This window comes from Typopeltis vanoorti, chromosome 8 (genome assembly GCF_054136105.1).
Source record: "Typopeltis vanoorti isolate ZY-2024b chromosome 8, IOZ_Tvanoo_1.0, whole genome shotgun sequence".
Taxonomy (NCBI): domain Eukaryota; kingdom Metazoa; phylum Arthropoda; class Arachnida; order Uropygi; family Thelyphonidae; genus Typopeltis; species Typopeltis vanoorti.
Genome location: NC_143556.1, coordinates 102,894,629 through 102,917,671, shown reverse-complemented (window position 1 = coordinate 102,917,671; position 23,043 = coordinate 102,894,629). Strand labels below are relative to the sequence as shown.

The window sequence follows — 23,043 nt, the reverse complement described above, 5'->3', positions numbered from 1 at the left end:
TGTATAAGTGATCAGTCTAAAAAGAAAGAATACACAGACTCACTGAGGGAGGGCTCCTGTATACTTATCATATCCAACTACCTATACATATACTTCCAATATCCAGTGGTAATTCATTTAATACATACTTATTATGTACCATGAGCAGATCTAGGACTTGAGATGCCTCTTAACTACAACATTACCCAGGGATGGTCCTGTGTTCTTAATGCTTATTTATCGTATGCATGTCAGATATTACCTTGATCCTTTACTGGATCTTTTTGTCTATCTTTCTATTTCCATGGACAGGTGTCTTTATCTAAGTTCCATATGTCGGATATTACCTTGGTCCTTTGCTGGATCTTTTTGTCTATCTTTCTATTTCCATGGAAAGGTATGCAGTAATCTAGATGTGGCAAATTTAGATTAAGGCTTATCAAAGCCTTGTATAATGGGATAATAAGCTCTTTATTCTTTTCTGTACTGCAATGCTATAAAAAAGGAATATGATATGATGATTAAATGAAGACCCAAAGGCTTCATATGATATGATAACCATATTAGCAACATGACCATTCAACATGAACTCTGTCTACCATCTTCATACAATATCTTTCTTACATTTGTCTCTGTATTCTTTAAGAGCACGAGCTGACTTATTTTCCAGGAACTTTTGATATGCTTTCTTCTTTTCCTTCACTGCTTCTTTAACTTCGTATCCACCATGGAGTACTGATTTTTCTATCCTTGCAGGCAATCTCACCACGTGCCTCTCTGGCTAATCAAGCAATGTTTTCTTCAGAGCTTGCCACTGAATCTCAAGGTTTGGTTCCTATTCTCAACTCTTTCCCTTTTTTTCAATAATGTATGTGTATTTTAGTCTACAGCTCACATCTGAGAATTGCTCAACTTTTATTTGCTTTAGGCTGTGGCTTCATTGACTTCTTTTAGCAATTGCCTATTCATATGATACTATGCCTGTAATGCCCTCAGTTCCAAATGCTTAATGTTGTGCTATATATAATTTCTTTTGCCTGTGTATTTTTAATATTTGATATTTCATCTGTGAAAATTTATATCAATTTACTGGCTACAGACACATGATCTGTTACATGGCACCATGCACCTTGCCCATGGGGTGTCTCTTGATTTCTTTTTCAAGCAGTGTATATAAACTACCTAAAATTCATCAAGAGAATGTGCCATTATATCCAATTATAGATGCCATTATTCATCCACATACAAATTAGTGAAATATTAAGCAAAAGTGTTTTCACAATATATATTGGCAACACCCTCTCACGCATACAAACTCAGCCCACTTTAAAGCTTGTATAGAAAACCTCGCACTCCAGCACACTGACATGATCATTTTGATGTCTCTTCTCTGTTTACTAATGTCCCACTTACAGACACTTGAGACTATTCAAACTGAATTTTCTTCTGATATTTCAGTCTTGTTTAAGTTCACTGTGAACTCTGGCTATTTTGTTTGGCAAGGAAAATTCTACAGACGAATAGCGGGGACAGCCATGGGCTCTCTACTTTCTCCTCCTCTGGCTAATTTCTTCATGAAAACATCTGAAGAAAAAGCTCTAAACTCTGGCCATATAGACCCACTGTTCGTCTGTGCTTTGTTGATGATTATGTTCTCCATTTAGCCACATGACCTGTATACTCTCAACATATTTTTAACACATCTAACCAATAACGTTCCAGGATCCAATTCACATTAGAAAAAGAAAATAAGTCATCCAGCCTGATGGATCCCTGGCATTCTTTCTGTTTACAGACCCCCCCCCCCCCCACCAGCAGATACATTCACAGTCATCCCTTCCCCTCCCAACAGTATCGAATTATTAAAAATTTAACAATATTAAACATTTAAAATAAAACTGGAATAGTTTGCTTGTTGAAGTGATGAATGCATCTAGTGTGAATGAGCTTAAGAGATGGTTTTACAGCCGGTATGGCTGATGTGTGGCTTTTCTTAATGAGTCAGAGGCCTTGACTTCTTCAGGGCCTCTGATAAAAATATTAGGTGGGAGATGAATTTCATTGCTTGATGTGAGATGCTACTCCATAATCCAGGGTTTCTGTATTATTTAAAAATAAATTAAAAATAAATTAAAAATACAAAAAGATAATAAAAAATAAAATAAAATAAAAACCTTAGCCCAACCATGGTACTAACGTACTATAGTTCCAACCTTTCATGGACAGAACTCAAAAAATACAGCCATGTAACCACAATGTATCCAGGTTTTCATATCTTGTACACTAGCTCATTTGAACATAGTCAGCAGCCATGACATCTGTTCATTTTCATTGTATTAAGAGAGGAAGGATTTTTCAGCCAAGATGAATTAGTAATCTCATATGAAGGACAGGATTTTTCTTCACGGAATATCATATTTTTCATAACACTGTGTTATTATTCATATTTTATTTGTTATGAACTATGTTATGTTATGTTTAGTTTTATTAATTATACGTATACAGAAATATGACTTGAAACTACTCACAAAAAAAAATTACTTGCCCAAGCCAGATTCACTTTTCACAATGCACTCAGGCATGTGATCTGGCCTTCGACTTATCTTTGTAAGATAATTGTATTTTTTAAATAATGGTATTAAAAAGCATTTTTTCTATGTAAAATATTCAAGTACAAGCAGCCCTCGTTTTACTCCTCACTTCTGTTCCTAAAAAAATGGGTGTAAAACGAACCCAATTTTAATGGAAATATGCACATGAAGTATGTATAACATTATTATATTTAAAGCTTTGATAATACATACATATATATTTCTTAAAATAAAATTATTAATAACAAAAATAAGGCGTATAGGATGCACCCCCTTTTTTGTACACATTTTTTAGGAAAAAAACTTTATCAGTGAATATTATAATGTATTTACAGTATTTCAAATATAAAGTAATAAGTAGGTCTACTTTCAACAAATACCTAATCTAAATAGGAAAGAGTACCCACCTTTTAATCGTCAAAACCCAGAAATTCATCTCCAGAGCTAAATAAAGAGACACTTGAAACCTCTTCTGAATCAGAATCTGAGTCCTCATAAAACAAATTGTCCTGTGTACCATCCAGTGCATTACTAATTCCACACTTCTTAAATGATTTAACCACTGTCCCAGTTTTCACAGCATCCCATGAAGCTTTGACCCACTCACAAACTTGCGAAATGCTAGGCCTCTTCCTTCTTCCTGATGGCGTAACCTCAAAATCTGAAGACTGCATCTAGCTGTTCCACTTCTCCTTCATAAATCCCTTAAATGGTTTATTAATACAGACATCTAAAGGTTGAAGCTGACTAGTTACACCTCCTGGAATTACAGCTAACTGAGTTTTCAATTCCTTGTGTTTATTTGTAGCATCGTCTGTTCTGTGAGAATGAAACTGATCCCATACTAACATAGCAGGCTTCTTCAACAGTCCACCAGGGCGCCTAGACCAAATTTTATCTATCCATAACTTCATTCCTCCTCCATCCATCGAGCCTTTTGTGTGAACATGTACAAACACTCCTTTAAGTAGTGTTTCTTTGGGTAGCGTCTTCCTTTTAAAAATCAATAGTGGCGGCAATTATGTCCCATCAGCACAGTAGGATAAAATAACCATGTAGTGAGTTTTTTGTGCCCCGAAGTTTTAATAGTAACACTTTTAGTGCCCTTGGAATCTACAGTTTTGTTTGAGGGCGCATCAAAAGTCAGCAGAACCTCGTCCATGTTTCCTATTTGCGCAAGTTAAAATTTTCTTGTTTCCTTGTGTTAATGACAAATCGATGAAATTCAGTCATTTTTTCTTCATATTCAGCTGGCATCTTTTGTAATATTTTTGTTTTAATTCACATACATAGCTGGTTTCTCTTCATGAATCATGAACACCAAGAAATTGATCCAGTAAAGTTGGCGATCCCTCTGTTAGTTGCTATCGCTTTCGCTTGATGAATAATAATTTTTGTAAACACTGAAAGTCCCACTTTTCTGTGGTCTAAAATTCAAGTATTCAGTTCTGCCTCAAATTCTGGCCATTTTGCAGTTCCACTTCGTAGGTTATATTTACTGTGAGTTACTTTTTTTAAATCCTCTTCCTGATTCCGCCAAGTTCTTATCATTTTCTCAGTTGGGGTGGTCCGAAATGCCTCTCTGCAGCCCTGTTTCCATGTTCGTTAGCATATGCAATCACACATAGCTTGTATGTAATATTGTAACAATGCTGATATTTTTCAGCCATAATTTGCCAAGAAATTTAGAGAAAATTTAATGGCAGAAATTTATCACCGTTCACAACTGTGACAACAATTGGAAAGTTTAAACAAACAGGACACAGTCGTGATCGTCGATGACAGCGCATGTGCAGCCACTGAACTCTACGTCAATGTTTCTCAAAGTGTGGTACGCGTACCCCCGGGGGTACGTGAAAGGTCTTCAGGGGGTCCGTGGCAATTTTCGGCTATGCATCATTAACGCACAGAATAAAATTGAATGTATCCGTGAAGTTCGAGATCGTAAAACATTCCTATTGTATCACTGAATAAGGTACATAGACATCTTCAAGCTGTGCAATATGTTTCTCAACAAACAGTGCAATTAGAGACAACTGGGATAAAAACGGCACTAACTAATGAATCGCATGTCCCCCTCTCACAGAAAATGCTGTACAAGCAAAACCATATGTTGCATCGGCAACATATGGTTTTGTTTGAGTGAACGTGTTAAAACGAAGATATATATAGTGAATGTGTTTCAGATATTATATAAGGAATTCGGTTGAAGAGAATTGGCATTTCAACTCAACTGTCGGCTTGTCTTTGTCATTTAGTAGCACGATCTTTTGTTAATACTGCACCAATCATATGAACGCGACTGTCTGAAGTTTGAGAAACACTGCTCTACGTAACTGGAATGCTCTCACACACACTGCAAGGAAGCAATAAAGAAATCGTGTAACTCGGAACAGAGAAAATTTCCAGAAATGAAAATCATAAAAAACTGAGTATCGGTGTATAAGACGCACCCTGTTTTCAGACCTATTTTCAAAGAAAACAAGTGCGTCTTATACGCCGGCAAATACGGTACATATTTCTATGTTGAAATTCCTGGTTTCGGATCACCTGCATTTTTTTTTGAAAAAAGTATCCAGGGTTAACTGCCTAGATTTTCTTTTTCTTTCTTTAAGGAGTTCAGTGTAAGGTCGAATAGATGCGATTCCACCCCTTTTTACGTTCACACTCCGTTCCCAATTGTGGTCCATTTTGTAAAGTTCATCAGTCGATGTCTCTATGCTTGCAAGGATACCCTGTAAAACAGCCGTTTTTATATCTCTCAGAGGACCTTCTTCGTTTTCTTTCTCCTCCTTTGGATGTTGACTTAATTGTTCGGCTAATTCTTTCACGTGTTCATTAGAAAGCGGTTATCATCGCTCTCTAAGACTTCTGTCACATTTTCAGCTGTAATATCGTCCAATCCCACCTCTCGCGCAAGCTTGGTGATGTCTTCAATAACATTCTCCCAATTCCTCGAAGTCATTCATAAATGCTGGAAGAAGTTTTTGCCATGCTCTTTTTAAACACTTTGCTGACACTTCGAATGACTACCAATAGTCTTTAATAGTTTTTCCTTAAGTGTCTAAGACTCTTATCATTTCCATAAATGTTATAAAGAGGTAATAGGCTTTGAAGATTGATATTATCTCCTGATCTATCAGTTGCAAAAGTGATGTTGTGTTTGGGGACATGTAAACAACCTTGACATCCAATGGTGTTCTTACTTCAGCAAGGGTTTTGAGCATGTCCAGGGGCATTATCCAAGAGAAGCAATGCCCTGGCTTTCAAATCATTTTCTTTACAGAAGCGAAGCACGGTAGGACAAACATAATTTGTATACCAATCTATAAAAACGTCTTGTGTAACCCAAGCTTTCTTGTTCCATTTCCAATAGACTGGCAACATGACTTTTAGACCCTTGAAGGCGCATGGTATCTGTGAATGGTACACTAACATTGGTTTAAGCTTCAAAGTTCCGGAGACATTTGCACCCAACAAAAGCATAAGTCTATCTTTTGCAGCTTTAAAACCTGGAGCAGAACGTTCTTTACAGGAAATGAAGGTGCATGATGCCAATTTTTTCCAGTAGAGCCCAGTCTCATCAACATTAAAAATGAGATCAGGAGGATAACTTCCTTATTCTACATAGTCTTGAAATTCTTTAGGAAAAGCAGCCGCTGCTGCTGCAACATCTGCACTTGCTGCCTCACCACATAATTTGAACTATGCTACTTACTTCGAGACTTAAATCTCATGAACCAATCTTTGCTTCCTAAAAATGTTTCTTCGCCTCCATCTGTCTTTTTTTTTTTTTTAAGATCCCCAAAAATTGTTTTTGCTTTCTCAGTTATAACAGCCTGCGTCAGAGGAATGTTTTTCTGATTCAAGTCATCCACCCATGATGATAATAATTTTTCCATTTTTTCATGAAGTTTACCCCTGCTGTAACTTACATGTTTTGTATTTAGTACTGCCATAGATTGTTTTGCAGACTGTTTTATTCTATCTGCATATTTCATAATTGTAGCAGTCGATGGAGGTAAGTTCATACTTCTACAGACATTAGCACGTGTCTTCCTATCTTTCATTCTTAGAATCACCTCCATCTTCTTTTCAAGTGTGATTGATTTCCACACCTCCTTAACACGAAGTTCTGCTAATTTTTCTGTACTTCTTTTATCAGACATGGTATGTAATTACGTACTTTATCAAGTTAAATACGTATGTATGTAAAAAAAAAAAAAATAGAACAATTAGGTAGATTCAACCGTAAAACTAGGTTTGATACATATACATCATAGCAGCTCGGTAAACACACTCAAACACTAGGGTGCCTGCCAGTGTCATTTGTCAGTCAGACCACACTACAGTAAGGAAGCATGCTCAAGAATCCGGCGTTATTGTGAATCAGCATAAATGGAGCCATTGTAAACCGAGAGCTGCCTGTATTTATAAATTAAAGATGCCAAGAAATTCTTCGTTTAATACTTTATCCAAGTGTAGGCAAACACTGTTTCCACATGAAATATCTTCACCTCTGTATACAAGTAGTCCAGTTGTGAAGATATTTCACGTGCAAACAGTGTTTGCTTACACTTAGATAAAGGATAAAACAAGAATATAATTTCTTGGCATCTTTAATTTATAGTATAACCAAGTGAAAAAACTTTTAATATCTGTATGTAATTCAGAGTATTTTAATAATAAGGTGTGACAGCTTTTTACTACTTGTATATGTGAAATATATGACTTCTGCATTACTTCATCCTTGGTATCTCTTCTGGATCTGGTTCTCACTGATGACATTTTAATTTTTATCTTTGGGCTTCATTTTGGGGAGTAGAGTGGTTTTGCTTGGTGGCAGGTTTTTGCTGTCATTGATTAGAGTCACCAATGAGAGTGATTCTTTTGGATCATTCAGTGAGATTTAGAGATACTGTAGATAACTCAGAGTTTTTGACCTCCACATCTTAACAGCACATCAATAAAGGTCAAAACCAGTCTGAGTTATAGCCCTTCCTGTAATGCATAGAATTATACATCCCTGAAAGGGTGTGTGTACCCTTTGGATTATCAGATACTAAGGCAGTTGATGTGAAGTCATTAGCCTCTATATACAAGTAGCCCAGTCAAGAAGATACTTCACATTCCAACAGTGTTTGCTTACTCTTGGATAAAGGATTAAAACCAAAAATCTAACCTCTTGGCTTCTTTAATGTATAGTATAACCAAGTGAAACAACTTTCAATCATTTAATTACACTAAATTCATTTTGTGAGCTGTGAAGATAAATATATGACAATATTATATTACAATGGCACACCTAATTAAGGAGTAAAGGTGTTGAAAGAATAAAAAGTATAATGTATGATGTTCAGTTAGACTGTGCCAGATTTAATTTTTGTGCTTATAATTATTGAATGTATTCGGCTAATGAAATTGTAAAAAAACATACAATTAATTTTTTTTTAAATAATAGGTTATCTGTTATGTGCATCATGCATACTGTATATATATGTAAGGTTAATATTGAACTGAACAAATGCATTAATTTGATTAAAAATTTATTTATTTGAAATGATAACTTCAATTTAATTTAAATGTATTCGTGATATGAAAAATTGACCCGTTTTCTAAAACACTTCAAGCATGATATTTACTGTTTTCAAGTAAAACACTGTAACTATAACATGTAATAAGGGTTCATTTTTCTCACTTCATGACAAAATAAAACCGGGGGGGGGGGGGGGTTGATGTGTAGTGGAACATGCATGGAATGGAAAGAATATTATAATATTGCTGTGAGAGAAAGGGGATTTTTGGAACTTGATAGTGGATGTTTATGAAGTCTTTCATATAGATCGAAAGTATTTAAACGTTATTAATTGTTTTATGACAATGATGACAGAACAACTGTTGGGGAAAGATGAGATAACTGTTCGTTTTTGTAGTTTTTCATATTAAAGTGAAAGAAAGTTAAGATTTGTTTACATTATGACTTTTAGAGAAAACCAGCAAAGGAAAAATGTAGTATTTGAATTAAGGATTTCAGATTCAGAAGTTTTATTTCCAACTCTCTAGAAATAAAACTTCTTTAATAAATTCTTGCACAGCCACAACTTGACAGCAAATGAGATGTTTTAAAATTAAAAGATCTCAAGTGTAATTACCCTTTCCTTTTATGTTAAATGGTAATCTGTATTCATTTCAATAAAATTATGGAGACTACAAACATGTTAGGAATAATTACTTTAATTTCCTGATGTTTTGACCTTCATATTAAAGTCATGATCTGTAGCGCGCGCGCACACACACACAAGCTATATTACATTTCAAACAGAAAACCAAAGAGACAATGATTTGATCAACCATTATTCTACTGGCCTGACCTCTAGTGAAAAAATAAAACTACATCAAAGCTATCTTGGGAGGACTAGGGGCCATACATGGAATCTGGGCAAAGATGTGGTTAACAGGGGTGTTAGAGCTAGGTTCTTTACTTGAAGAGTGGTAAATGAGTGGAATAAGCTGCCAGAGTCTGTTGTGGGTGCTATGACTGTGAATGAGTTTAAGGCGAGGTATGATAGATACTTTGTGAAAGACGAATAGTTGTTCTTGACATGATGTTAGGGCCTCCCTCGATGAGTCTGTCGACTCTTTGGAGTTGCCCGTAATAATAATATATTGTATTTATAACATCATCAAAGAACAAATTCATATATTTGTTCTCCACATCATCTGATATCATCTGGTATTTCCACAAGTCAGATAGATCTGACTTGTGGAAATACCAGTTGATAGTCCTCAGGACTGGTGGGGAAACTCTGGAATGAACTACAAACAAGTATTCTGATCACAGATCCAACTGCCCAACCTCCATGATTCAAATACTTAGAACATCTCTGAAGCTAGCTGAACATATTTAGGACTAGATAAGTACATCTGTGGGGAATTTCTAGTCACCTTTTTTACACATGTGGAATGATGTAGACTGCATCATATCACTGATGAGTGCTCCATGCAGGAGGCCTCATGAATTGCACATACTCTAAAATAGTGCTGTTGACTGATTATTTGGACTCTCATCTGTATATAGTTTTGTTCATTCATTTCTTGTATTTTTACCCATATGCTAAGTAAATAAAATTATCTGATATTTACATGGGAGATATTAAACTTATATTAGTGCCTCTGTGAGTTGAAATATGAGTTTATCCATTTTCACTATAGTGTAGTTGGATGGACATCAGCCCATTTAATTGGAAAAGACCGGAGTTTAGTTTGTGTCAGAATTTGTGTATGGGCATTTTGCAATTGAAGGTAAGTTAGCTGGGCTCATGTGGAGATATCATGTTTTGTTTTGTTTTTTCCCTGGAAACTCAGGTTTTTATGTTTCAAAAAACCGAGAAATCAGCCAAAGCGAGAGAGAGAGCATATGCAATTATCAGACAAAAATACATATACAGGGTGTTCGGGATAAATTTGACAGTTTCGTAAGGAAAAAGAAAATCTTCTTTGTATCTATTAAATTTAATGAATTGACAAAAAAACATTACAGGCAGAGTTAATTACAATACTATCAACAAGATTTACTCAAAATAACCACCATTAGCATCGATCACAGCTTCAATTCTGCTTCAGAACCTCGAACAAGCTGATGCTACAGTCTCCCTGGGAAGGGCCGCAAAAACTGTTTTAATTTTATCCATTAACTGGGCTTTTGTATTACTGGAAGTGCGATTGGTGTCTTTTTCAACTGCGCCCCATACAAAATAATCCATGGGGTTAAGGTCTGGGGAGTTTGGAGGCCAAACATTTGGACTGGTGAAGTCGTAGAAATTTTCAGACAACCATTTTTGACTTTTCCCAGAGGTGTGGCAAGAGGCCGAATCCTGCTGCCATACATACGGCCTACCATTGGCTACCCTTGTTATCCAGGGCTTGACTACAGTTAGCAACTCCACGAACAAAGCCCGAATTCCAATGCCAGGGTTCTTCAACACCTGTTCCTGCAGATTTGCGAGGAATTCTGCTGTACGAACGCAATCAGATCGTCTGCTAGGGATCTTTCTTCTTGCTACATCCTCGTAGTCGCCATTGCAAGTCTCTAGTTCATGCCTGATTGTTTTTACTGTATTCAGGGAGCATTGGGCAGCAGTCGTAATATCCTTATTTTGATGGCGGGCACGAATCATCATGATACAAGTTATTCTCTTCCATGATTCAGGTGGGTTCCAGCTATCCATCCTTTCTGACATCTTGTATATGAATGAAGAAGGGTCCAAACTTTTAAATGAAGTGTGTGTTAATACATGTAACTTACGGAAAAATATAATTAATTATAAATATGTCAAATTTATCCCGAACACCCTGTATATATACAGATGTGTGTGTGTGTATAAATATAGTGTTGATGTTGAATCATCGACACTATATAATATATAGTGTCGATGATTCAACAATAAAAAGACAAAATAAATAAATAAAATAAGCTAGGCAGTCCAAATGAGTTGACATGCCAGGTAGTAATACAACAAGAGCTTGAATGGAAGTGATAGAGTTCATAGCAGTGATAGAGGCAAATTGTGAAATTGGTAATATTATAGAAGTAGTAGTAGAATTAACAGAAGAGTGCAGTATGATGACAAAAATCTCATTGCTTTGATGAGTATTTCCATGATATGAAATAGGAATTGAATAGAAACTGCTTAGTTACTATGCTAAGTATCAGAAAAGATAAGAAAGAAGATGCATATTGGGGGCGGGAGGGAAGAAGGTATGAAAGAACAGAAAAGTGTGAAAAAGGACATGATGTTTGGTGATTCTGTGATTAGAAATGTGTTGGATGAGTGAATAATGAGCGTTCCATTAGTAGGAATCATTATTATTATTACGGGTATTTCTATGGAGTTAGTAGACTCGTCACGGGAGACCCAAACTATCAAAACAGTATCTATCATACCTCTTCTTGAATTCATTTACAGACGAAGAACTCACAACTGAGTCAGGCAATGCATTTCACTCATTCACCACCCTCCAAGCAAAAAATCTAGTTCTCACACCCTTGTTAACCACACTTTTCCTTAATTTCTAGGGATGACCTCTTGTTCTTCCATCACTATCACACAGCTGAAATATTTCCCCTGCATCAATCTTATAAAAACCTTTTAGTAATTTAAATGTTTCTATCATATCCCCTCTTCTCCACCTATCAATCAATCTCTGCAATCCACAAGCTCTCAGTCTATCAATGTAGGGAGCATTTTTTACATCACTCACCAACTTAGTCACTCTCCTCTGAACCCTCTCCACAACCTCCTCGTCTCCAAGCAATCGAGGTGTGACCATACTTGAGCACAGTAATCCAAATGTGGAAGTATCAATGCCTTATAAAGGGGAATAATAACCTCTTTATCTCTGGATGTTAATGTGTTCTTCAATAACCAAGTAATCCTATGTGCAATCTTAGACACCTTAGCAATGTGCCCTCTGAACTTCGTCTCCCTATTCACCAACACCCCTAAGTCCCTAGTCTCATCAATCTCTTGAAGTACCATTCCATCAATGTGGTGCACAGCTGGTAATCTTTTAATCACAAAATGCATAACTTTACACTTTTCCATATTGAACTGATATCCATTACCTTTTGCCTATTTTGCCAGCTTATTTAAATCATCCTGCAAACTCTCAACATCAGCTTGATTTTTTATTCATTCTCCAACTTTGCATCATCAGCAAACAACTGAATATCTCCCTTCAAGCCATTTTCTATATCATTTAAGTACAAATTGAACAATAATGGCCCAAGCACAGAGCCCTGAGGCACACCACTGATCACCTGCCTCATCCTGGACTCTGCTCCTCCATACACTATTTTATGGTATCTCTCCATGAGCCATTCTCTAATCCATATCACCAGTTTAGTATCTATCCCCATCTGCTCTAATTTGCACAATAGTATTCCATGTGGTATCCTGTCAAAAGCCTTAGCAATAGCAAGGTCATATCTACCTATAGGAGTAGCCAAAAGATGTGCCATCTTTAGAGACATACCAAAAGGTGTGTCTCTAAATCCAGAGTAATTTAATAAAAAAATGTGGCACACCTTTTGGCAACTCCTATAGGTAGAGATGATCTTGCTATTGCTTCTGCCTGGTATCTCCACATCTAGGCCTGGCTCCCACTGAAGAGACCTCAATAAAGGTCGAAACTAGTCTGAGTAGTAGCCCTTCCCTTAATACATAACAGTATACATATCCGCAAGGAGATATGTTTTGCATTATGGGAGATACTGTGATAGGAGTGTTGTGAACTTGCTCCACCTTTGCAATGAGTTGCCCGGTGGTGTACCACCTTACCCCAATTTTTGAAGATACTTTCAGGTGCAAACTTTGTTTTGCTCACACTTGGATAAAGGATTAAACTAAATTTATTATAGTCTAACCAAGCGAAAAATAAACTTTCAAACTCTGGTTGTATATTTTTTTTTGGAATGCAAGGATGAGAAAAATATTTGGAGCCAAACTTGATTGTGCCAAGAACATGCTGCCAGAGAATTTTGTTGACAATGATAAATGGATAAGACCAGTAAAAAGGAAAATAATGAAGAAAATGGACTATAAATTTTGAAAATGGAAGTTTTGAAAATTAAAAACAGAATCACATGACAGCATGGCTATTTCATACAATTAGGCCACAATATAATATGTTTCATATAATATTACTATTTTACACAGTTAAGGATAATAGTTTTACAAAATTTTAGAATTAATGAGTAACCCTATTTAGTAGGTTCACTTTATATAGAATTTTAAATATTTAATGAAAAAAAATATATATTTATCTATGATAACATCTGACTAATGAAATGGAAATTTAATGTTGCATTCTTTTACAATTTTTCTATTTTTGTACTTAAAGTAATATATCATAAATGTAAAGAGTAATGTTGACAATGATTGAAAAGAAAAAAAAAATGTTATAGGACCCTTGGGGGATGGAATTACTATCTCACTGGATCGGTTTGAAGAACTGAAAAAGTTACTCCCTTCTACTCTTCCAGGTGATACAGTTGCTCGTACTGTAGTAAGTATAGACTTTTATTTTTAACCAGCAGTGTATGTTTCTATTCCTAATAAAGTAAATCTATCGATTCACGATAACTTCAGTGGTTGTAAATTTTCATCGTATTGCTTCCGATATATACTATAATGAAAATCACTAAGTAAAAAGCATTTAATTTTACTATTTTTCATGTATTCCTGATGAAGTACACCATAGAACGTAGGAAATTAATAGAAGTACATAACTTTTATTTAGTGTTTTTTTATTGTGGTTCATACCAAAAGTTATAACATGAACAATTCCAACCACATTGCTTAATGTTTGTTGCGTATGCTTGTGAGTCATTTGATCATATGCAAATTTGAGAACTTACGTTATATAAGTTTTTCATATAGCTTAAAGGTAACCCTTGTTTTATACAGGAGACACATTAAAGTGAATTTTGCATCAGGGGCTGGTGATGCTGTTTTTTCACATCTTTTGACTTCTTTTTATTGAATGATTGATTTTTTTCTTTTCTCATATTAATGCAGCATACAAAATATCTTGAAACAAAAAAAAAATATTCAAAATACAATGAAATAGTGCAAAACTTTTATTTTGAGTACAAACTTTAATTTCTGTGGTAAGAAGGGAGTAATATTTTCATCAGCTTCTTTAATGTGATCCTTATCTTTAAAGATTGTGTTTATTGTTGAATTGCTTAATTTAACTTCATGAGATATCCAAAGATTATAGTATGATAATATCAACAGAAAAATCAAAAACTATTGCCTTTAAAGGACAAGATCCAGCAAGAACTAAAATAGTAATGGATAACAAGATCTTAGAACAGGTGAATTCATTTAACTACCTAGGATGTATGATCACATATGAAAATGAAAAAGATATAAATGTAAAAATTGCAAAATATTTAAAAATAACAGGTGTAATTAACTCTATATTTAAACCAAACCTAGTTCAAAAACGAACCAGACTAAAAGTATACAATACATTAGCCCTACTAGTCTTAATGTATGGAAGCGAAATCTGGACAATAAAACAAAAAGACAAAGATTAACAACAGCAGAAATGAAGTTTATGAGAAAAACTGCAAAGTATACCCTATTTGATCACAAAAGAAATGAAGAAATTATGAAAGAATTAAACCAAGAACCAGTAATAGAAAAAATTAAAAAATATAAACATAAATGGATGGAACATGTTCAAAGAATGAAAACAGAAAGATTTCCAAAACAAGCCTCAAAGTACAAGCCATTAGGAAAAAGAAAACCAGGACGTCCTCTTAAATAATTCAACAATGACTTCTAAGGCCGGAACAGGCCATGCTAGGCCTAAATCCTTGATACTCATGATGATGAAATTCATGTGTGACATCAGCAATCTTAAAAACAGACTTGAGTTTGTGTATGATTCTTAATTTTGTATTCAAATTGATAACAGCATGTCTCTTTTTATTGCCATTATATCCTCATTGTTGTGACTTTCCTTGCTCGATCTTCTTGACATGTTTAATAAGGATCAAAATTAAACTTGTAATAAATTGTGTACATTGGAAACAATAGCAGCAGAAGTGTATTGAACCAATGTTTACCTACCTCTGTTTTTAAAGTTCATCTTCAACAAATCAGCAATGAATTTTGAGCTTATTGTGATGTGCTGCACATGGCACATAAGCACAAGTACATTTAGACAGTGGTATAACATACGCATACAGCAGTAGAAAAAACTGTAAAAGTAAATTCGCATAAATTGGAGTTACCTGAATTAAACCCAGTACTCTCAGCTGCTAGCAAATATTGTCTTGGGCTTTTCACTTTGGTTATTTCAATTTTTAATTCAGACACAAAATACATCCAACTCTTCAAAAAAAATGTCAAAATGGATTTCTTATTTCTCAACTCTCACCTTCACCCCACATACACAGCATTACTGTGCTATAGGTTCTTCTATCTTTCATGTATGGGATAAAAAATTATCTTACAACTCCTTCTCCATGTAGGACTTCTCAGTGATTATGTTGCCCTTTTTCATTCATCTTCTCCTCTATACTACACCTTCTAAGCTTTTTTACTTTTCGATTTTCTATACTCTCACTAGGAACTATTGTCCCGCCTCCACGTTTGCCAAACAGACACTCAGTATCTTTAGCAAGGTATGATGTCCTGGATGGCTTGGCCATAATCAGTTGGCCAGTGGATTTGTCTGCAAGGGTCAGACAAAGGCTTATTGTTATGGAAGAAAGGCTTATTTTTGTCATAATAAGCCTTTCTTCCTATGATCTAGTGACAGAATCCAAGATTTATTGTGGTAATAGTATGTTATGTAGAGTAGCCCTGGCATTTCACTTCCAGATGCATTCATTGTTGGCATCCATGTATGGCTACTTGGTAGCTGGAAAGCTCTTGTGTTAATTCCTCCCCCCCCCTCTCTCTCTGCATGAGTTCAAATTATTGGGACCATTACAAGCTTAACCTATGCCCAGAAACCATTGACATACTAACCGACACAAAGAATAAGGAAATAACGGATTCTACAACCAATGTACCAGCTTTTCTCATAATTTATAACATTCTCAATATGAGTAACAGACTTAAAATGTGCAACATAAGTTGGAAATCTGCAGTCAACCTCAGCTCTTAAAGAAATGGCTGGCTTTATGGATCTTGGGTAGATGATATAACCTGAAAAGGGGGGGGGGATCTCTATGAAAAAGCTTTAACTTTTTTTTTAAGTCATCATCCCAACAAGAGATGGTGTCAGACATCTTTTTAAGTTTATTGAACTAGCTTAGTGTAGCATCAGAAGAGAAGATAATGTTTTTCTTGTCATATCATATATCACAATGGCTTTGTCTTTATCTGGCTTACTAATGAGAAAATTGTTACTTTTTAATTTTTTTTTCAGAACTTTTATATCAAGGCATAGTTTTGAGCTGCTGTCTCAGTTTATTATAATTACCTTAAACAAACTTCCATATGATTTGCTACCACCCAAGTTAAAATTGCATAGTCACTTTCACTAATCGAAAGCATAATAGTTATCTGATTTGGAAACAGATTCTTAGATTCTTTTACAGATCAGAGCTTCTTGCACTGCAAGTTCCATGTATTTCTTAAGGAAGTTGTCCCTCAGTAATTATAAATTTTCTTCTCTTCTGTTGCATGCTATATCATTCTCTAATCTGTATCCTCATAATTGAAATAGTCCATAACAATAGCCCTTCTTGTATCCATAAGGCTAATCTACTATGTAGTTCAGTCCTCTTCAGATCATCCTGATCTATAGTAGCATTCAATTATGTGTTTTGTTCCATAAGCCTCTATTTCACACCAAACAGTCTGAAACCCATAAGCTGGTAATATTCACACTATCACTCCTAATCTTTGTTTTAATTGGATTTATTTCATCTGTTATTATTAGCGGTACTCACCATCACCACAATTTAAATTATCTCGCCAAGAAATTATATGCTTGTTTAATCCTTTATCCAAGTGTAAGTAACAAAGTTTGCATGTGAAATCTTCATGACTAGGCTAATTGGATATAGAGGTTGATGACTTAACATCATTTGCCTTATTATCCCATAATGCAAAGCACAAATCCTTTCAGAAGTATATATTGCTGTGAATTATGAGAAAGGTCACTACCCAGACAAATTTTGACATTTATTGAAGTCTCATCAGTGGGAACCAGACCCAGAAGAGAATACTAAGGTTAACTGTTAATGCTTCTTGCACAATGGATTGATTAGACCCATGGTCCTTTCCCTTTGTTGGATTTGCAAGGAAATTACTGGATTAAGAAAGATTATTGAGCACTTTGCTTGCATGTTGTGGGCTATTGACTACTAACAAGATTTTTTTTAGATGCTTGTCCTGAGATATTTATTTGTTGTAGTGTCCTGTTTGGTGGTAAGTCATAATGGTCTTGGGATATTATTAAGCCTTTGGCTCTCACATTTTGGGCTTCTGAAGGGAGTTTAAAAAAAATCTTAATTGTTCAGTATGATTTTAGGATTGTGTTTTGCAGGGTCATGCTCACTGTAGTTGGCAGATTAATGAATTAGCATGGTGGTTGCATTTGTAAAGAATTTTGCAGCCCTTTTGTATAGGAAACTTTTGATTTCAAGGATACTGGCTTTTAAATGAAGCTATACATTTCTTATGAACCATGGTACATTGAAGGCTATTCATAAGCATTTGTTTTGGATTGTCTGTAATTTGTTAATATTTGAATACACTATGTGACTCCATGCAGGTGAGCCATAAATCAGGATTTATGGCTCACCTGCATCTTATATAAGAGTAGTTTAAGTTCTGTGCTTAGCCAGCTATGACAGTTGAGTAACAGGTATAACTGCCCTATTTGCTTTTCAGTAGACTTGACTGCTGACAAGTCGTGAAGCAAAGCCCTTTACCTAGTTGCCCCTAAGTTATCTGGCTACTAGTTGCCATGGAATGGTGGTACCAAACATGATCACTTTACCCTCCAGGGACACTCATCTTCTTATGAATAGGGCTGTAATGCAGAGCCCTTGTGTACGTTCGCATCATTTCATCATTTTTTGAAACGTTGTTCTAGTTCTGAGATTGCATTTTGTAGTTTTTTGCTTACTAATCTAGCTAATCTAGAGGGAACAGACCATTAGTGTTGATACCAAGGTTGAATTAATTCAGAAGTGATATATTTCTCCATACACAGGTATTAAAAGTATATGAAAATATACTTATTACTAAAATTTAGTAATAATACCTTATTACTAAAATACTCTGGATCAGAGATAGTTGTAGAAAGTTTTTCTACTTGGTTAGAAATTAAAATATACTTGCTAAGAAATTCTATTCTTGTTTAATCCTCTATCCAAGTATAAGCAAACTAAGTTTGCACATGAAGTATATACACAACTAGGCTACTTGTATATATAAAGACTGATGTCCTGTCAAGTGTCATCTCCATCCAGGAGGTTGGCTATCATGATTTACCATTTATTTCTCTCTCTTGGATTGCTCTCTACATAATTCATGCTATGCCAGTCCTAGATTTTCATACCTCGCACTATGACCCATCTATGATGTTTTTCTTTTTTCTGTGTTCTTTATTATTCTAATTTAGTACCTACCATCCCTAAAACTTCTTTGTTTTTCTTCTGAATCCACAAGGTCTTCAAATGCTCTTTTGTATGCCCACATCTCAAAAACATTAATTCTTCTATTGTCTTCCTTGTTTATTGTCCATGTTTCTGCTTCATTTATAAAAGTAGACCAAATAATGCATTATCATCATCAATTTTCTAATATGTACCCTCAAGGGGTGTTCAGGTTACAATGACAGCACTACATTATTATTATTATTATTATTACGGGTATCTCCATGGAGTCATAGATTCATTGCGGGAGACCCAAACTATCAAAACAATATCTATCATACTTCTTCTTGAATTCATTTACAGACAAAGTACTCACAACTGAGTCAGGCAATGCATTCCATTGATTAAACTTACATTATTATTATTCTCCTATAAACAATTTTCCTCCAAATCAATCTCTTACTTGTGAGTACTCCAACATTGTCTTATCTAACATTTTGTGTTCCTAAGGCACTTGTGATTGAATCAATCCATCTAGACCTTGGTCTTCCTCTGGATCTCTTTCCTGCTATCTTGGCATCAAACACCTGATTAGCTAACCTTTCTTCACTCATTCTATTGAAGTGGCCATACCACCTTACATTAGCTCCACTGACACATTCTTGAATGCTAATAATCTCAAGTTCCTTTCTAATATCTTCATTTTTAATATAATTCTGCCATTGATGCCATCTGTTTACTCCCCTAATTTTTTTCAGAACCCTTATATCTGTGGTCTCTAATCTTTGATCAAGTGCTTTATTTCTAACCCAGCTCTCAGATCCAAAAGTTAAAATTGGTTTAAATACTGTCTTGTCTACTGCTAGTTTGGTGTTTTGGCTAATTTCTTTCTTATTCCATATAAGTTTATTCAGCTAGCTACCCACCATACCAGCTTTGCTTATTCTGTTGTCTATTTTCAGATTTAACCTGCCATCTTCACAAAAAATTATTAGGTAAAGGTAAATATTTTACTTGTTCTATAGGATCCACATTCAGAATGCAGCTGAAGTTTTCTGGCATATTTTTATATGCTCCTGCCTAATTTCATAGTTTTGGTGTTTTTATTGCTGATTTTCATGCCAACTTTCTTACAACTGTTATTCAATTTAGTTAGTGAATCCTGGAGATTTGCACTTGATGTGTTTAAGAATACAACATCATCTGCATAAAGCAAAGAGCTAAGTTTGACATATCCAATTCTAATATCAGGCTTCATGTCCCTTTCTTTCATAATGTGCATCCTTGTCTTGCTCCTGATTTTACATTAAACCATCTTCCTGTATTTCCTTCAGTTCTAATTGCTGACTGGCAATTTAAATATAGAGTATGTATTGCTCTGTGTAATATTCCATTCATCCCATATAATTGTAGTGTTTTGAAAAGCTCTTTCCTGGGCACCCTTGTCGTATGCCATTTCCAGGTCTACAAAATTTTACAGATCCTTGTCGCATTCCCACAATTTCTCAACTGTTTGTCTTAAAGTGAAAATCTGATCTTGACAACCTCTATTTGGCCTGAACCCAGCTTGTTCTTCTCCAAGTTTGTCTTCCACAATCTTTCTCAACCCCTTTTCAGGTACTTGCATAAATCTTACCTGGAACACTTAGTAGAGAAATTTCTCTGTAATTCAGTTTTATTCCCTTATTTTATTCCCTAATAGTTCAGTATTATTTTATATTTTTTATATATTTAATATATTGTAGTTCAAATGTAACATGTCTTTTGTGTTCATTTTTCTAGGTCGGAGTTGCACATCCAGTTTCACCTATATAATGCGAGTTACAGGTACATAGAATATGGTGCATGTGCGCGCGCACACACACACACACACACACACACACAGAGATCAGGGGAGGAACGGAATCCTTGGAAGAGTTGAATAAGTTCTTTAATTTTTCAGGGGGTTTAAAGGTGGCCTTAAGGTTGTATTTGTATATTATCCTGTTTATTTTATATGATATCCCTTTAATGCATAATAGAAAATTTGTGGACCATAGTGAAAAAGAGACTTGGAAAATTAAATTGTGATACAAAGGATAACTTAATACAATCAATTATAAAAGTATGGTTTCAAGATGCAGAAGTAAGAAAAATATGTTCTACATTGGTAGAGTGCTTAAGTGAATTAATGAACTTATTAGGAATAGAGGAGCACATTTAAATTATTAGGTAAAGTTAGAGTTTCATTTTTGTATTTATTTTCTTGCAAAATTAAAATTTTTCTTTAAAATGTGAGTGTTTGGATTAATTTGTTCTACTGACCAATCCACCTGTATGCAGAATCTAAAAACCTACTTTCTGGGATTAAAAAACCTGTATCTCTCTCTCTATAAGTAGTGCAAGTTAAGGTAACTCCGATGAGGAGAATTATATTCTCATAAGCTCTCTGACCAATTTTTATGCAACTTTCCAGTTTCCATTATTTCTTTGGCTATAAAATAAAGATGGATCGTTAATATCCCTTATTTTAATCTATTTTACCATCGCCAAAATGAAGACTTAGGCTCTTTTTTTATTATTGTAATAAAAAAAGTTTTATTTTCAACTAGGAGACAGTATTATCATCATTTATTATTACTGCATGAACACCACGGAGTCCTACGACTCATTGTGGGAGACCCTAACTACCAAAACAGTATCTGTTGCATCTCTTCTTGAAACCATAAACAGACAGAGTACTTACAACTGAGTCAGGCAACCCATTCCATTCATTCACCACTTTCCAAGTAAAAAATCTAGTCCTCAATCCCTTACTAACCACACTCTCTTACCCAACTTCTGGAGTTGACTATTTCTGCTCCCTCTAGCCAAGTGTTGAAACATTTCCCTTGCATGATTTCTATCATCATCAAATTCTTGCCATGTACCCTCAAGGGGTGTATTTCTATAAAATTCTTTAACTAACAGAGCCTCTACAACTCAGTCGGTTTTGACAATTCCCAATGGTTGGAAAGACCTGGGTTCGAATCCTGTCTAGGACGTGAAGAACATTTTTCGGGGCTTTTCAACTGAAGGTGAGTTAGCCAAGTTTATACGAAGGTAGAGGGTTTTTCTCTCATAAACTTGAGTTTTTCGTTCCTCTGAACAGGCAAACTGACCATTAGAACACACTCAATTAACATACATAATGCACTGGCCATATAGCCTGAGTTGCTTCAGCTGTAAATCTAAATAAATCAAACCAAACCTTTAAGTAACTTAAATGCTTCTATCATATCCTCCTTTTTTGCCTATTAACCAACTTTTGCAATCCACAAATCCTCACTCTATCCTCATTGGGAGCATTCCACAGACCACTCACGATCTTCATCATTTGCCTCTGGTTCCTCTCCATCACTTCCTCATTCTCAAGAAACCCAGATGATCAGACCTGATTACAGTAATCCAGATGTGGTTGTATCAAGGCTTTATAAAGAGAAATGATAACTCCATTATCTCTGCTTTTTTAGTGTGTTCTTCAATAAAAAAAAGTAATCCTGTTGAGCTACTCTGCCTACTTTAGCAATTTCCCTCTAAAGTTCAACTCTCTATCTATTAATACCCCCCCCCCCCCCAGATCCCTGGCTTCATCAATTTGATTATTGATCTGATTTTGCTTTCCTTACCATGCTGATCACCTTTCTCTTATAATACCCTCCACAACATTTTCTTTTTTTTCTGCTCATGCTTAATGATACTACTCATACATCTAACTCCCACCCAATTTACCCTCCTAACCTTGGTTATACAGTGTGATATTGCTTCTTCCAGATATCCTTTGACTCTCCCCATGCATTGTTTAACATCCTTTTCCTGCAGATCTTTATATCATGGTACTGTTTCACGATGTCTCCTAAGTGTATCATAATCACCTACTTTGTAATTCCACATATACCTCTTCTTAGCTAAAATTTCCACGTGTTTTGCTACCTTCAAATCAAGACCACGTGATCACTTTTCCCAATTGTAGGCAATGTAGTCACCTTAGTTGTGGACAGGTCTTCTGACCCTATAACAAGATCCAGCACTCTCATATCCGAGTCTCTCCATCACAGCCTATAAATTCCATTTCCTTCCTGACATGTGATCTTTCCTCCATTCTTTCCCCCATAGTAATTAACTTGCACTCATTGTATTAATTTGCTGATGCATATCTTCCACATCATCCCTTGCACCTCCTAGCCTATAGTACCAATTTTATATTTTGTCCTGTTGACCTTCATCTCACACCAGATTGACTCAAGAGAATTGTCATCTGCATAACTGACTCCTAATCTTGTTGGTTGCAATTCATCTGCTATCATCAGCAGTATCCCA

The 23,043-nt window shown here is 35.3% G+C and overlaps 1 protein-coding gene across 2 annotated transcripts in view; it reads left to right on the top strand.

Moving 5' to 3' along the window:
* Nucleotides 1–23,043, top strand: part of LOC150104237 (uncharacterized) — a 358,570-nt gene that overhangs the window by 58,741 nt on the left and 276,786 nt on the right. For both annotated transcript variants that reach the window (XM_090396863.1, XM_090396862.1), the window contains one exon: nt 13,537–13,637. In XM_090396863.1, the coding sequence (XP_090252989.1) occupies nt 13,537–13,637 (101 nt within the window). The remainder of the gene's footprint in view (nt 1–13,536; nt 13,638–23,043) is intronic.